At 43.8% G+C, this 17,754-nt stretch overlaps 1 protein-coding gene across 5 annotated transcripts in view; it reads left to right on the top strand.

The window, feature by feature from the left end:
- DOCK2 (dedicator of cytokinesis 2) overlaps positions 1–17,754 on the top strand; it is a 1,661,574-nt gene that overhangs the window by 1,267,767 nt on the left and 376,053 nt on the right. For all 5 annotated transcript variants that reach the window (XM_073649510.1, XM_073649507.1, XM_073649509.1 and 2 more), the window contains one exon: positions 16,253–16,334. In XM_073649510.1, coding sequence (XP_073505611.1) covers positions 16,253–16,334 — 82 coding nt within the window. The remainder of the gene's footprint in view (positions 1–16,252; positions 16,335–17,754) is intronic.

Here is a 17,754-nt window from a genome sequence, read left to right as displayed (position 1 = left end):
CAAAGTTCCTCCACTGCTTCTGCCTCCTCAACCTCCTCTCGGTCTTCCACCTGCACCCAAAGCCTGTCTGGTCATGCCACAAGCTTTCTAACTGCGCAGAAGGGATCCTGCACACCTCCTTACTATGCTGGCAGCAGGGCTCAACGTCATCAGGCGGTTTTTACATTGAAATGTCTGGGAAATGTGAGTCACACAGCTGAGGAGTTGTGGTCAGCTCTGGAGAACCAATTTCATGAATGGTTGTCTCCACTGGACCTGAAACCAGGGAAGGCCGTGTGCGACAATGCTGCAAACCTGGGTGCGGCCCTTCGCCGGGGCAATGTCACACACGTGCCTTGTATGGCTCACGTGTTGAACCTGGTTGTCCAGCAATTTTTAGCCCACTATCCCAGACTAGATGGCCTTCTGCAGAGGGCACGGTCGCTGTGTGCTCACTTCCGCCGTTCGCATCCCGCAGCTCAGCGACTTACATCTCTACAGAAGTCGTTGGGCCTGCCACTTCACCGGCTAAAATGCGATGTGCCTACCCGGTGGAATTCAACTCTGCACATGTTGCAGCGACTGTGGCAGCACCGACAAGCCCTGGTGCAATACGTTCTGACGTATAGCCTGGGCCAACGAGATTCAGAGGTGGGGCAAATCACGCTGGAGGAGTGGTCTCAGATCAGGGACCTATGCACCCTTCTGCACAGTTTTGAAATGGCGACGAAGATGTTTAGTGCTGACGATGCCATTATCAGCATGACTATTCTGGTGATTTACATGCTGGAGCACATGTTAAACAGAATTCGGAGTCAGGTGGTGGCACAAGAGGAGGTGGAGGAAGTAGAGGAGGAGGAGTTGTATGCGGAAGGGCTAACATCTGCAAGGTCCAGACGGTCGGCAGCACCAAGGCGGCAGGCATGTGAGGGTGGGGGAGATGGTTTTACCAGGGCGCATGGTAGCAGCCAAACTAGTGAGGAAGGTGCAGGAGCCCAGGAAGAAGTGGAGGACGAACTGATGGAAGACTCATCAGATGAGGGAGACCTTGATCACATTTCTGTTGTGCGAGGTTGGGGGGAGAGGACAGAGGAAGGAAGCATGATTGTTACCTCGCCACCAACACAACAGGGACTTGGTGCTCCTGGATGCGCAACACACATGAGTGCCTTCTTGCTGCACTACCTGCAACATGACCCTCGAATTGTGAGAATTAGAAATAATCCTGACTACTGGGTTGCCACACTGTTAGATCCCCGGTACAAAAGTAAATTTGCAGAAATTATTCCTGCCATAGAAAGGGATGCACGCATGCAGGAGTATCAGCAGAGACTGTTGCAGAATCTTACATGTGCTTTTCCACAAAATACCAGTGGTGCACGTAGTGAATCTCACAGTTCCAACTTGCCAACCGTGGGACCGTCAAGTGTTCAGCACTCAAACCGTAACAGAACCACAGTATCTGCTGGTAACATCAATTTTGCGGAATCATTTCACCACTTTTTTAGCCCATCCTTTGCAAGGCCACAGGAGACAAGAAGTCTGACACATAGTCAACGCCTAGAGACGATGGTACAGGAGTATCTCCAAGTAAACATTGAAGCCACGACTGTGTCACTGGACCCTTGCTCTTTTTGGGCTTCCAATCTGGATAAATGGCCGGAGCTAGCCACTTACGCCTTGGAGATCTTGTCATGCCCCGCAGCCAGCGTTCTGTCTGAACGTGTGTTCAGCGCTGCTGGTGGTGTGCTGACAGATAAGCGCACGCGGCTCTCCACTGATAATGTAGACAGACTCACGTTCATAAAGATGAACAAATCATGGATCCGAAACGACTTTTCTACCCCTGTGTCATCCTGGGGAGAGTAAAAGCTTGATGATTGGTTAAAATCACCTTACCAACCGTTTTAAGCTTTCAAATTACTAATCATGTTTATCTGTATCTTGACTGGAAAATAATTTGGGCTTTGTAGCAGTGTGCAGCACTGATCCTATTAGGCCATCTATACTAAAGCTTCACCAGATTTAAAATTAAAAATAATTTTTAGCTGCATCTAGCCCGGAAAATAATTTTGGGGCTCCGAGATGCGCAAGGCACATAAGTGCCTTCTTGCTGCACTACCTGCAGCATGACCCTCATATTGTCAGAATTCGAAGTAATCATGACTACTGGGTTGCCACACTCTTAGATCCCCCAAACTTTTCGATCAACCTTTTCATTTTAATAAAGACCAAAAAAATGGTCATTTTTGAAATTATAAGCATTAGCAGGTTGTTAGAAACTGAAATCAAACAGTTTTCAACTCAAAACTTTATTCTAGGTGATGTTACATTTTCACATAGGACCCCTTGTTCGAAAGGAGCTTCTGAACTCTCTCGTCCATTGAATTTGTCAGGTTTTGGATGGTTTCTGCTTCAATTGTTTTGCATGAGGACAGAATACCCTCCCAGAGCTGTTGCTTAGATGTGAACTGCCTCCCGCCATCATAGACACTCCTTTTAATGATGCTCCAAAGGTTCTGAATGGGGTAGAGGTCAGGGGAGCATGGGGGTCACACCATAAGTTTGTCCCCTTTTATGCCCATATCAGCCAGAGATGCAGATGTTTTATGTGCAGCATGAAATGGTGCATTATCATGCAGAAAAATGATCTTGCTGTGAAATACACGGTTCTTCTTCTTGAACCATGGCAGGAAGTGCTGTTTGAGAAAATCCACATACATTATGGAGTTCATCTTTAGCGCCTTCAGGGATCCTAAAGGCGCCGACAATCTCTCTCCCCATGATTCCAGCCCAAAACATTACTCCACCTCCTCCTTGTTGGCGCTGTAGCCGTGTTTGCGTGGGGTGTCCATCAACCAGCCATCCTCCACTCCATCCATCTGGACCATCGAGCGCTGCACGGCACTCATCCGTGAACAAAACAGTTTTGAAATCAGTCTTCATGTAATGTTTGGCCCACTGGAGCCGTTTCTGCTTGTGTGAAGTGGATAGAGGAGGTCGACAGGATGGCGCATGCACAGCTGCAAACCTCTGAAGGACCCTGAATCTTGTTGTTCGGGGGACGTTGGAGGCACAAGCAGCTTCAAAAACTTGTCTGCTGCTATGACAAGGCTTTTTTGCCGCTGCTCTTTCAACCTGACGTAATTGCCTGTAGGAAAGAGTCCTCAATTTGCCCTTATCAGCACGCACACGTGTGTACTGTGAATCAGCTACATACTTCTTGATTGCCAAGACACTTCATCCTGATCATCGCACAATGTTGATTGTAGTCATGCCTTGACCTAAACACTCCACAATTTGTTGCTTCTCAGCAGCCGACACATCCTTTTTCTTTCCCATTTTGGCAGAAAATGTAGGCTGCTTAATAATGTGAGAGAGCCTTCTTAAGTAGTCTTGCCTTTCATTGGACACACCTGCCAAACTAATTAGCACAGGTGTCTGCAATTGTTTACAGTGATATAAAGAGCCCTGACACACATCACCATCAATGAGTTTAACTGACAAACAAACAAATTCTTCCCTTATCACTCCTAAACACTTTTTGTATAATAATTTGGAACGCAGTGTACATGTGCTTTTCCACAAAACACCAGTGGTTCACGTAGTGAATCTTACAGTTCTAACTTGCCAACCGTGGTCTGTATGGAGTTGTTCAATAAAGGGCCCAAAATTAAGATAACATAGATGGGAGAGGTCTCTATGAATAGGAATTCCTAAGTATTTGATACCCTGTGAGGGCCAGGCAAAGGGAAAGTTGGACTAGATGGAATCCTATATGGATTTGGGGAGGGAGACATCGAGGGCCTCAGACTTCGCTGCATTGATTTTAAAATTTTACCATGTAACAAAGTGATCTATTTCAGCCATAACAGCATGGATGGATATATGTGATTGAGTGATATATACTAGGACATCATCAGCAAATAGAGAGCACTTGTACTCGGTGCCTCCCACCTCAATCCACCTAATATTGGGGTTATGGCGAATTGATGAGAGCAGGTGCTCCGTCACTAGGATGTATAAGAGAGGGGACAGAGGACATCACTGCCTTGTCCCATTGGTGATTGTGAAAGGTGATGAAAATGTTCTGACGCACCCCCTGGGCCTTGGGACACCCGGAGCCGGACCCTTTTTGGTGGATGCTGGTGGTTGTAGTCTTCGTGGCGGCGACCCAGTTCCGTGGCTCAGGGCGGTCAAACCAGTGGCGGAACTATTTATGTGGTTTTCATGTTTAAATGTCCGACTACGTCACCCGTGGATTGCGGTCAGAGTGAACCGCCGCTACAGGGCAGACCACTGAGGCTGGTGTTGTGGGTGCAGCAGAGCGTAGCATAACTCCCCACGGGAGGAGTATAGCCTCAGGGCAGTGTATGCGGAGGATGGGGGTGATGGTGCAGGGCAGCAGCAGTAACGACACGGAGTCAGTGATGCAGTTCAGGGCCTTTACTCACAGTTCTTATTATCCAGACCACGTCTGCAGGTAACGGCTGCCCACGTCGTACTGTGCTCACCAGGTGAGGGGCTCAGACAACTCCCAGATAACTTTGGAGCACTTCACAGGACCCCCTTTGTGTGTCCTTTGTCTGGCCTTTCTTACCAACACTTCTGTCCGGCTGCCTCGGGCCTCCTCTTGGTAAACTTGGCGCCAGTTTCCCTGACCCTATGTGGTGCCTTCCTAGCGGGTGTAGCGAGGGGCTGCGCCACATAAAATGTCAGAGCCTCCGGTTTCTAGCTGAGGGTCGTTTCCTGCCTCCACTAGTTCGGGGACCGGTCTCCCCCTTTGGCCTGACCCCTCCACGCAGGTGGATTCGGGCATGCGGTGGCGACTCGCCCGTCCGCACCCCTGGGATCCCTTCATTCCTCATTCCTGGAGCCTTCTCCGCTCCTCTTCCTTCCTTCTCCCTCTTCCAGGCCTGGGCCTCTGTTACTAGGCCCGCCTCCGGAGCAGAGCTCATGCAGAGCCCCTGCTCCCTGCCACTTCTGCTCAGACTTCTCTGCACTGAACTAAGATGGTGCCCACCTTTTTACTCCCTTCTCAATGCACCCAGGAACTGCTTCCTCCCTGCTCCTGCACTACAGGGTTCCCCTTCCTCAGTGTTCCCTCCCCCCACTCCAGCCAGGGACAGGGACTGTCGTGCCCATCTCAGGGGCATATTGGTCGCCCTGCCCCACGGCAATGTGGTGTAATGCATGCAGGTGTCGGGTCCTGATCCACACTCCATCCTTACCTGAGAGTGAGATATCACACGTCTGGGTGAGGTGCAATACGTCTGTAGCAACCGAGCCCTCAGGGTGCTACAGTTCCATTTATCTTCAGCCTAGGTGACGTATTGCGATACAGGGCCGTGATTTTGGCTATAAAAGGGTCCCCTAGACCCCTACCCCAAGCTTTTTAAGAGAATCATATATGGCGTGCCAGGAGACTCTATGGAATGCTTTCTCAGCATCCAACGAGAGTATCTAATTACAAATTTTTAACTGCATCTAGCCCAGGAAATACTTTGTGCCTAGTAGCAGTGTCTGCTAGTGAGCGGATTATCCCGGCTGTTAAGCAAGCTGCACCACCTGTAGTTTAGACACTTAATTTTTTCAAAGGAAATGCTTCGGGACCATGGGATACTTAGTGAAGAGCATCAGGAGGCACCCCAAGGCATAGGGGCTGGGACTGGCAGTAGGATGCCTTGCGGTGGACAGCCGAGCTCGATCCTTATAAAAGCTTTTTAACTGCAGCAGCTTTAGTGGACGCTACTGGAGCTGGAATTACCGCGGCTGCTGGCATGAGCCCTCAGGGTGCTACAGTTCCATTTATCTTCAGCCTAGGTGACGTATTGCGATACAGGGCCGTGATTTTGGCTATAAAAGGGTCCCCTAGACCCCTACCCCAAGCTTTTTAAGAGAATCATATATGGCGTGCCAGGAGACTCTATGGAATGCTTTCTCAGCATCCAACGAGAGTATCTAATTACAAATTTTTAACTGCATCTAGCCCAGGAAATACTTTGTGCCTAGTAGCAGTGTCTGCTAGTGAGCGGATTATCCCGGCTGTTAAGCAAGCTGCACCACCTGTAGTTTAGACACTTAATTTTTTCAAAGGAAATGCTTCGGGACCATGGGATACTTAGTGAAGAGCATCAGGAGGCACCCCAAGGCATAGGGGCTGGGACTGGCAGTAGGATGCCTTGCGGTGGACAGCCGAGCTCGATCCTTATAAAAGCTTTTTAACTGCAGCAGCTTTAGTGGACGCTACTGGAGCTGGAATTACCGCGGCTGCTGGCATGAGACTTGCCCTCCAATAGATCCTTGTAAATGGATTTAAAGTGTATTCATTCAAATTAGAGAGACAATTTAAATTAAAAAGCTTAGAGCTGCCTCCACCACAGGGGGGCTCGCTCGACCCACCAGCGGACAGGCACCAGTATTGGGAGAGGGGGGCTGGCCGTCAGGGTTCACCGCGGCTCTGGCACAAACCCGGCGACACGGAGGTGGCACGGGCAGGAGCGGACTGGCCGTGTCGGCTTCTCACTTTTTGGATTTTAGAAGAGCATGACATGCCTATATCTGTGTCTCCCCCTCCTTTTACTCCTCCACCTCTTTTCTTTTCGCATGACTATATGTACTTGTCACTTTTCCATGTGTTAGTTGTGTCTTCTGAGCAGTTTGTCAGCTTTTGGACACCTTTGAAGGTGTTTTCTATGTGTTTCTATGTGTTTTTGTTTGCCTGCCATTGGTTTTAACGGTGTTCGAAGGTGTTCGACGAACAGTTCGACGAACAGTTCGGCGAACACACGGGTGTTCGACGAACCGAACCGAACTCGAACACTACGGGGGTGGCTCAACACTACTTATTACGAATCTGAATGTGCAATGTTCATGCCGAATTTAATATTGGCGATTGTTTTTCAAACATGTTCGCTCATCTCTACTCTATAGCAGTGAGCAGCTCTCACTGAAATTATGCTTGGTCTTCCAGTACTTATCTTGACCTCCACTGATCCTGTTAACTGACATTTCTTAATTTCATTTTGAACTGAGGAAAGGGCAACTTGAAAACACTTTGCTATCTTATAGACTTCTCCTGCTTTGTGGGCCTCCACCATTTTCATTTTTCAGAGTGCTAGGCAGCTGCTGAAAAGAACCAATGGCTGCTGTATTTTGGCACAAGGTTAGAGGAGGCTGGGTTTTTATAAAGCTGAGAAATATGCATCACCCTGCCTTTCCTAATGATGATAGTGAACAAGCAAAACCCTAACAGCCTAATTAAGATCTGAAACCTTGGTCAAAGTTATGAGACCACAAAAATCTCCAAGGCAGCCCAAACTTTTGCATTGCCCATTTTCCTTTTGGTAATTTTTAAAATTTAAAAAATTACAATATTTTTTTTTGACAAAAATACAAATGAACTGTGTCATCTTTAACTTTAGGTCTTTTAGAGATCTATTCATCTTCAACTTGCTATAGCAGTCATTCTGACCAGGAGTGCTCAAACTTTTACATGCCACTGTACATAAATAGGTTGTCCACAACCTTGACTCAATTACTAGTTTTTCTATAAATGCTAAGATGGGAATCTGCCGTCAGCTTTTTGCTATGTAATCTGAAGAGACAATGCTCTAGGTGTTAAAACTTAAAGCCCCGTCACACTTAGCGACGCTGCAACGATCCCGACAACGATACGACCTGTCAGGGATCGTTGCTGCATCGCTATGTGGTCGCTGGTGAGCTGTCAAACAGGCAGGCTCACCAACGATCAGGGGAGCAGCGACATCGTGGAAAGAATCTTTCCACGATGTCCTGCTCCTGGTTACGAGCCTGCTGAAGCAGGAGCAGGCTGGTAACCATGGTAAACATCGGGTTACTAGGGGCACACGCGCTCCTAGTAACCCATTGTTTATCATGGTTACCACTCTGCTACAGTGAGCGGGAGGTTACCGCTCACTTTAGCAGGCTCGTAACCATGATAAACAACAGGTTACTAGGTGCGCGTGTGCCCCTAGTAACCCGATGTTTATCATGGCTACCAGCCTGATCGCTGCTCCCGCTGGTCACACACAGCGATGTTTGCTGACCAGCGGGAGAGCAACGAGCAAAAAATGGTCCAGGACACTTTGCAGCGATCAGCTACCTCACAGCAGGGGCCTGATCGTTGCAAAGTGTCACACATAGCGACATCGCTGGTGAGGTCGCTGTTGCGTCACCAAAACCGTGACACAGCAGCGATCTCGCTAGCGATCTCGCTATGTGAGACGGGGGCTTTAGATTTCAGGCATGCCTCTTTTATCAAGCTTGTGCTTTATCAGGAACTTATCATTGCTGGACTAGAGCAGTCCCATATTCCACCTTTTGAGATAAACACCTCACTGTCTATAGACATTGTACGAGGGTCAGTCAATAAGTAATGCCTCCTATTTTTTTTTCCTTAAATAAGGTAGTTATGTTAAATATTCAAATTTGGCACAATTCCTCAAACCTTCTTCTCCAATCCACAGCAATTGCAACTTCCTGCACCAACAGGTGGCAGGACTGTATCCGTTTGCAAAATGGCTGACATTGATGTTCGTATTAGACAATGTTCTGTGATTGAATTCTTGCATGCAGAAGTTGAAACACTCATTCGAATTCATGAGAGACTGAAAAATGTGTACGGTGATGCAACAGTGGATGTCAGTACTGTTAGACGATGGGTTCGTCGCTGTAACACAGCTGAAGGGCCATCACCATTGGCTGACAAAATGCGGAGTGGGAGGCCAGTAACCGCAGTGACTCCAAGCAACATTCAGCGAGTCAATGACATCATTCGTGGTGACCGCCGGGTGACTGCAGATGAATTGTGTGGCATTATCTGTCTCAGTAAAGGCAATGTGATGAAAATTATTGGACAACTGGGATACTGAAAAGTTTGTGCACGGTGGGTCCCAAGAATGCTTTTTACCATGCTGGAATACATGCCCTTGTTAAACGGTGGACCAAGACTGTGGAAAAGAATGGAGATTATATTGAAAAGTGACAAATTAATCGTTAATGTTGTGGTTTTCAACCTATGTAATTGCATTTGAATTTCTTGCCAATTAAAAGGAGAAAAAAAATAGGAGGCATTACTTATTGACTGACCCTCGTATATAGCGAGGTGTGCGGTGTAATGCAATAGGTGTCTGGTGTACAACATTGCCTTTAACCCCTTTTTGACGTGGGGCGTAATAATACGTATCAGCGCCCAGGGCCTATTGGACCAGATACGTATTATTACACCCTGGCGATTGCGCACCCACAGCCGCTGTGCGGGCGTGATGGTCACCGAGTGTCAGCTGATTGTTTTACTATGTGCCAGGAGTGGTGCCGCAGTGCTCCTGGCACAATAACCCCGAAATGCTGCAATCTAAGTCAATCGCAGAATTTCCGGTGTAGGCACCGGTAAGAGCATGCCTCTTACCTTCTATCCGGTTTTCCGCACTGTGTATGCCGGGTCCGGATAGTTGCCGGGTCACCAGGCATCAGCAAGATAGGTAGATTGTGCTCAGTACACAATCTACCTAACTTGTGTGTGCAGGGGCTGACATGCTTCATTCTTATGCTCTGCAAGCAATCAGCCTGCAAAAAATGAAAGGTCCCTAGTGGGACAAAGTGTAAAAGTTAAAAAAAAAGTCTCAGAAAGTGAAAAAAAAAAAATTTGTACAAATATTTAAAAAAAATGAAAAAATAATCCCCAAAAAATAAAAATATACTGTACCCATAAATAAATATTATAATGAAAACAAAAAAACAATAAAAGTACACATATTTTGTATCTCCGTGTCAATAACGAGTTAATGACCTGACCTATAAAACTGTCCCACTAGTTAACCCCTTAGTGAACACGGTAAAAAATAAAATAAAAAACGAAGCAAAAAACGATGCTTTATCATCATACCTCCAAACAAAAAATGGAATAAAATGCGATCAAAAAGACGAATGTAAATAAAAATGGTACCGCTGAAAACGTCATCTTGTCCCACAAAAAGCAAACCGCCATACAGCTCCATCAGCCAAAAAATAAAAAAGTTATAGCTCTCAGAATAGAGTGATGCAAAACAAATAAATTTTTCTGTAAAATAGTTTTTATTGTGTAAAAGCGCCAAAACATAAAAAAAGATATAAATGTGGTACCGCTGTAAATGTACTGACCCAAATAATAAAGCTGGCTTATCAATTTTAGCACACGCAGAACTGCATAAAAAAAAACTATTCCTGAATTGTTGGCATTTGTTTATTCTGCCTCCCAAAAATCGGAATACAACCTCTGGCAAAAATTATGGAATCACCGGGCTCGGAGGATGTTCATTCAGTTGTCTAATGTTGTTGAAAAAAAGCAGATCACAGACATAGCACAAAACTAAAGTCATTTCAAGTGGCAACTTTATGGCTTTAAGAAACACTAAAAGAAATCAAGAAAAAAATGTGGTACTCAGTAAGGGTAATTTTTTTCAGACCAAGCAGAGAGAAAAAATTATGGAATCACTCAATTCTGAGGAAAAAATTATGGAATCTCCCTGTAAATTTTCATTTCCAAAACTAACACCTGCATCAAATTAGATCTGCTCGTTAGTCTGCATCTAACAAGGAGTCACACCTTGGAGAGCTGTTGCACCAAGTGGACTGACATGAATCATGGCTTCAACAGGAGAGATGTCAATTAAAACAAAGGTGAGGATTATCAAACTCTAAAAAGAAGGTAAATCATCACGCAATGTTGCAAAAGATGTTGGTTGTTCACAGTCAGCTGTGTCTAAAATCTGGACCAAATACAAACAACATGGGAAGGTTGTTAAAGGCAAACGCAAACATACTGGTAGACCAGTGAAGACATCAAAGTGTCTAGACCGTAAATTTAAAACAATATGTCTCCAAAACAGGAAATGCACTACAAAACAAATGAGGAACGAATGGGAGGAAACTGGAGTCAATGTCTGTGACCGAACTGTAAGAAACCGCCTAAAAGAAATGGGATTTACATACAGAAAAGTTAAACAAAAGCCATCAGTAACACCTAAACAGAAAAAAACAAGGTTACAATGGGCTAAGGAAAAGCAATGGTGGACTGTGGAGGACTGGATGAAAGTCATATTCAGTGATGAATCGCGAATCTGCATTGGGCAAGGTGATGATGCTGAAACTTTTGTTTGGTGCCATTCCAATGAGATTTATAAAGATGACTGCATGAAGAGAACATGCAAATTTCCACAGTCATTGGTGATATGGGGCTGCATGTCAGGTTAAGGCACTGGGGTGATGGCTGTCATTACATTTTCAATAAATGCCAAAGTTTACATTGATATTTTGGACAGTTTTTTTATCCCATCAATTGAAAGGATGTTTGGGGATGATGACATCATTTTTCAAGATGATAATTCATCCTGCAATATAGAGCAAAAACGGTGAAAACATTCCTTGAAAGAAGAAACATAAGGTCAATGTCATGGCCTGCAAATAGTCCGGATCTCAATCCAATTGAAAATCTTTGGTGGAAGTTGAAGAAAATGGTCCATGACAAGTCTCCAACCTGCAAAGATGATCTGGCAACAGCAATCAGAGAAAGTTGGAGCCAGATTGATGAAGAGTACTGTTTGTCACTTATTAAGTCCATGCCTCAGAGACTGCAAGCTGTTATTAAAGCCAGAGGTGGTGCAACAAAATACTAGTGATGTATTGGAGTGTTCTTTTGTGTTTTTGCTTTTCATGATTCCATATTTCTTTCCTCAGAATTGAGTGATTCCATAATTTTTTCCCTCTGCTTGGTCTGAAAAAAATTACCCGTACTGAGTACCACATTTTTTTTCATGATTTCTTTTAGTGTTTCTTAAAGCCGTAAAGTTGCCATTGGAAATGACTTTAGCTTTGTGCCATGTCTGTGATCTGCTTATTTTCAACAACATTAAACAACTGAATGAACATTCTCCGAATACGGTGATTCCATAATTTTTGCCAGGGGTTGTAGAAAGCAATCAAAAAATGTCACATGTCCAAAAATGGTACCAAGAAAAACGTCAACTTGTCCCGCAAAAAACAATCCCTTACATGACTCTGTTGGCAAAAATATGAAAAAATGATAGCTCTCAAAATATGGCATTGCGCATAAAAAAAGATTTTTTTAGTGTGTGACTGCTGTCAATCATAAAAACTCAATATAAATCTGGTATCGCTGTAATCGACCCGAAGAATAAAATCGTATAATCACTTAAACTGCACAAGGAATGGCGTAAAAAATAAACTCTAGGTTTAGGGTTGTGCTAGAGGTTCGGTTGTCCTAGGGTTAGTTGTGTGCTAGGGTTAGGGTTGTGCTAGAGTTAGGGTTGTGCTAGAGTTAGGGTTGTGCTAGAGTTAGGGTTGTGCTAGAGTTAGGGTTGTGCTAGGGTTAGAGTTGTGTTAGGGTTGTGCGAGGGATAGGGTTGTGCTAGGGATAGGGTTGTGCTAGGGATAGGGTTGTGCTAGGGATAGGGTTGTGCTAGGGATAGGGTTGTGCTAGGGATAGGGTTGTGCTAGCGTTAGGGATGTGCTAGGGTTGTATTAGGTTAGGGTTGTGTTGGGGTTGGGATTTTTTCAAAAGTGAAGAAAAAAAATGACAACAATATGGCAACCAGTGTTGAGCCCACGTGTTTGCTACTTGCTCACTACTTGAGTTTGCATCGGGTGCTTGGGCATGCACCGAGTATCGCAAGTGCTCAAGTGACATGCTCGAGTCTCCACCCCATATGTTTCATGGCTGTTATACAGCCAAAAAAAACACGCATGTTTTTTTTTGGGTGTCTAACAACCGTGAAACATGCAGGGTGGGACTTTGAGCATGTCCCTCGAGCACCCGCGATACTTGGTGCATATCCGAATACCCAATGCAAACTCAGGTAGTGAGCACATGATCTCAAGACTAATGACAACTTATTCAATATGATGACCTAATGTTATCAAATTCTGTGTCATACCTCTGGGTTCAAAATGTTCACTATACTCCAAAATTGTACAGATGTAAAGTAGACATGTGGGAAATGTTATTTATTAACTATTTTGTGTGACAAATCTCTCTGATCTCTCTCGGGTATGAAAATTCAAATTTTGAAAATTGTGAAATTTTCAAAATTTTTCCCAAATTTCAGATTTTTCACAAATAAACGCAAGTCATATCGAAGAAATTTTGCCACTATTATGAAGTACAACATGTCACGAAAAAACAATCTCAGAATCAGGGGGATCCGATAAGCGTTCCAGAGTAATTACCTCATAAAATGACAGTGGTCAGAATTGTAAAAATTGGCCTGGTCATTAACGTGCAAATGTCATGCTGTCTCGGTGTTCAGGAGCCTATGCTGACCCTACACTGAGGCCCTGCCTAATCCCTCTACCTGGAGGTACTGTTGATGGTACAGAGGTCCAGGCCGCCAGCGTAAACCTACCTCCTGAGAATCCCTGAACCTCAGTAATCTAGTCCTGAGAAGGACCCCGATCACAACAATTGGGGACAGGACAGTATATGCCAAACACAGTACAAGACGAACGAGACAGTACAAGGGGCAAACCAAAAACCACCTAACATACAAAAACTTACACCACTTCAACGGAGGGAACACCAACGGGTAAGGGGATAAAGAATAAAGCGAGGAAGGGAAAAAACCACACCGAGTACACTTCGCTCCTAACTCCACAATACCACGTACCGCTCTGATAGTCAGCATGAGAAGCTTTCACCGACAACTACCCTATCAGAACGGCAGGTATTTGAAGGAGTCCCAATACTGCAGAATTAACTGCAGCTGGGCGAGGCTGGGCCTCGTCTAGCACAGAGAGAGAGAATTAACACCCTCCCTGCCGAAAAACACCAAGCACCAAAAACTCAGCTGCGAGAAGTCAGGCTGTGTAATCGTGACGATCTTCGTGGCGACACACCCGTGACAGTAAACCACCTTCGAAGGTAAAGGGGTTAAGTAGGTGTCTGGTATTCACAGAAACCGTGAGTTCTGCTGAATGCAGCCATGCCCACCTGTGCCAAGCTCTGCCTACACTTGCCCGCTAAGCTCTGCAAACCCAGAGCCAGAAGTGAGGGAGAATCTGACCTGACATCAGAGGAAGCTACAGATTCTCAGCTAGAGATCATATGACCAGAGGTTACAGGATGGGACAAAGCAAAGTATTTAGTGATGAGCTCATCTATGTGAATTAGTTTACATGAAATAGACCTGGACCCGCAGAAGCACCATTCAGTTTGAAACAGCTGTCGTCCATCTCTTCCTCCCCGCATTCCCTGCTTTCCACTGTTTTTTATTGAAGACAATAAATAAAGACTGAAAAAAGTTTTAAAGAACAGTGAGTGCAGCCTTTGTTTTTTCTCCTCTTGCTATGCATTACGGTTGTTTTAAGGCTAGCACCTATATGTTCTTAAATATAGGTCAGGGTGCTCTCTACAACAGGTGGGGTCTATTGGTTGGCTCTATAGGCGGTGCAGACATCTTACTTTGTTTCATGTAAAGTAATGGCCAACCCCTTTATTTAGAAGTAACTTTATTTCATTTTCAATATGATTTATGAACCTTGAATGAAGACTAATTGAGTAGATAGTAACAGTAAACACATTGTTCATGTACATCATTATATATGGGTGGAGAACAATACAACACATCCAACAAATAAATCCACCATCACTGTTGTATTTAGATCACTTGCACTATTTCATTTACAGTGTCTCCAGGTGCCCAGTGGCTTGCACAACAAATCGTATTCTAGAATTTTTGAGGGGCTATTATAAGCACAGAGTTTGCACCATACTTCTGAAGGAAAGAAAAGCAGCAGTAGCTGCACATAGCAAAATCTTTACTGTGTTTTATAGTCTTTAGATAGAAAATAGTTGGAGAATGGAGTGCCTACAGCCATTTCTGTGAAGCGTTTCTATAATCTTTATGGAAAGATTCAGGCAGCATGCTGGTTGATATGGTTGCCATAGCAACTACAAAAATACCTAAAAAATCATGTTTAGGGGTCAATTCAAAATAAAAGGGGTCTTTCGGCAATGTGAATTTGCTTCAGCATGTGTTCTTCCCCTCATGTGATGTAAGATTTGGAAGATTTTCCAAGTGACCTTAACCAATTTGCAATAGGTTAGGTATCCATGGTTATGACCACTAACAGCTACCTGTCTCTGTATAAGTGGTCGTAGCTATGGATACCTAAGCTATTGCAATGCCCTGCACAGGGGAAAGCTATGTAGCTAATCAGAAGAACTATACTACATTTCTAATTGCAGGTATTTGCTAATATTATTATTATGCCTACTACATTTAAGGATAAGATCTTGGAGATGGGAATACCCCTTTAACACCTCAGGCCACACACAGAGGGCACACAAACCCATTATAGCCAATGTACCAGTGAACAAGGACAATTTTGCAGCATGCACTAATTTGATCTAATTCACTAATCAGATAAATGCATATAAACAGCAGGTAGCTCCTACACTCTTCCACTATGTCGGCGAGCATATAGAGCTGTTCATGGAGCCAGTTTGTGAACATGACTGGCCCGAGTTTTAGTACTGCTGTCTGAACTTGACCTAAGGAATGAACAAACACGCTTGAAAAGACCTACACCGCCAGAAAAAAGGCCAATCAGGTTCCAAAGTGACTCCATTTTCCTCATTATAGTTGCAGCAGGAATTCCAGCCGGATCACATTTTGGGCAGATTTAGACAGAAACCCCAATATAAATGTTCAATGTAGAGCTCAGGATAAAACCTTTTTCTGATTTTTGGGAGGCAGAATAAATAAAGAGCAGTATTAAAGGATCAAAGAACTTTATTCTTGCAAGATAACAGCAATACCAGAATTATAGGTTGTTGTTTTTGCACACTAAAAATGCTTTATTACAAAAAAAAAGTGCTTTTACTTGGCCATATCCTGAAAGTTGTAATGTGTGAGGGCTTGTTTTTTCCTGGATTTTTTTGGTATCATTTTGCACATGCTAGTACAGTTAAGGGTAGCTCCAGTGGGCCGCTCTGAGTGCGGGGCCCAGGGTGGCCGCCCCCCTCTGCCTCCTAGTAGCTACACTATTGATGTGTACTACTATTTAACATAACGACTTTATACATAATTAATTGAAATTCATATTTATTATGTACTACTCATTGACTGTTGTACATCAAATTCTTTTAAACATGGTATATTGCTCAGATTGCTGTCTGATCTTGAGTGATGTTTATTAAGACAGAGTCCATTTTCAGTGACCAATTTATCTTTCTACCTTAACTGATTTTTAACAGATATCCAATGTTTTACAGTGCAACCTGTGTTGGAGGAACAACCTCGGTTTAAGAATAAGCCTGTACCTGATCAGATTATAAAGTAAATTTTAAGTTTAATGACCAAATTGAATGCTGAAATACATAGTTTAATGGATATATGACATGAACTGCTTAAATTTACTGTATTCATAAGGTACTCACAGTGCCTAACACTTTTCAATACTTTTTTTTGTTCAGTTTGAGAAGATAAAAGAAGGATACACTACTCCTAATATAGGTTTTACTAATTAGTGCAATATTCCTTATTATTAATTGGAAAAATAATATCAAAATGTTATTTTATGGTCTTTAGTTAGGGATATGTTTTGCCTTCGGTAATTTTTGAATAACTGTAATTATCCCTATGCTGACAGTAGAATAGCTCCTATCTGTGCATTTATACTGCTAGTGGCTTCCATATTCTTATCCTTGCTGTGTGTTTTTTTAATTTTACTGTCATTACTACTTTTTCTTTTACCATTCATTTTGTAGAACATTAACTTTGACATTCTTTTTTATTTTTAACATCAATTATTCAACACTTGCAAAAAAAGACATAATAAAAATGCTAGGTAGGAAAGTTCATGGACAAAAAGCAAAGTGTGATAGCAGACTGCAATATAAGCATGGTAAAAACCTACAAGAAGTGCAAAAAGTGCATTTAAATACCATAAGGTACTTGGTAACACTGTTTATTGATCAAAAATAGTATAAAAGCTATCCCACCAGAGCAAGGTGAACCCATTTGGGATAGTCCTACTCTGTATAATATTAAAAACCTTACCATGTGTCAAAGTTGACCTCAGTGCGTTAATAAGGGCAGACAAAGGACTGCGTACACCAGCCTAGGGAAGTTCTTTAAATGTATTATCCAGCTCTGGGAAGGGAGGCCACACCCAGGGTTCCAGGCTTGCACAAAATGCAAAAATACAAAGAATTAAACACAAAATTTGAGCTTGGTTTAAGTTGGCATACATGCAGCACATAAACGCACATTCACAATGGCCATAAATCAGAAAAAAAACTACAAGAAGCGAAAAGAACATAAACCCTGCTGTAAATAAATAAATGCATGGTTGTCACGGGTGTGTCAGAGTTGACAGACAGTCGCCCTGCAGTGGGTTGCAGGAGATCTCTCCGCTTGGCATTGCAGACAGTTTCTTAGATAAGAGGCTGTCTTTAGGACTGAGCGGCTACCTCTCTCTTGCTAATTAGCTCTCTGGCCTGGGTGTATATATACCTGGTGTGTCTGAGAGGGGGTCGCCGGCTCTTTCCATTTCTACTTGTGAAGCTTAGCAGGAGCAGTACTTCGTCCTCTCTGGAGCTTGAGGCCGTGTGCTTATTTGGAGTTCATCTAAAGCTAAGCCATTTCCCCTGTTTTGTCCACCCTTGTTGTCTATAGAGTTTAGTGGAGGTTGACTAGTGTTCATCTCCTTCCACTCCTAGCCGTAGCCATACGCCATGGAGAGTAGGTCGAGGCA

This window comes from Phyllobates terribilis, unplaced genomic scaffold (genome assembly GCF_046119375.1).
Source record: "Phyllobates terribilis strain yellow unplaced genomic scaffold, ASM4611937v1 Scaffold_10__3_contigs__length_209671492, whole genome shotgun sequence".
In the NCBI taxonomy this organism is placed as follows: Eukaryota; Metazoa; Chordata; class Amphibia; order Anura; family Dendrobatidae; genus Phyllobates; species Phyllobates terribilis.
This window is presented reverse-complemented; position numbering and strand designations above follow the sequence as displayed.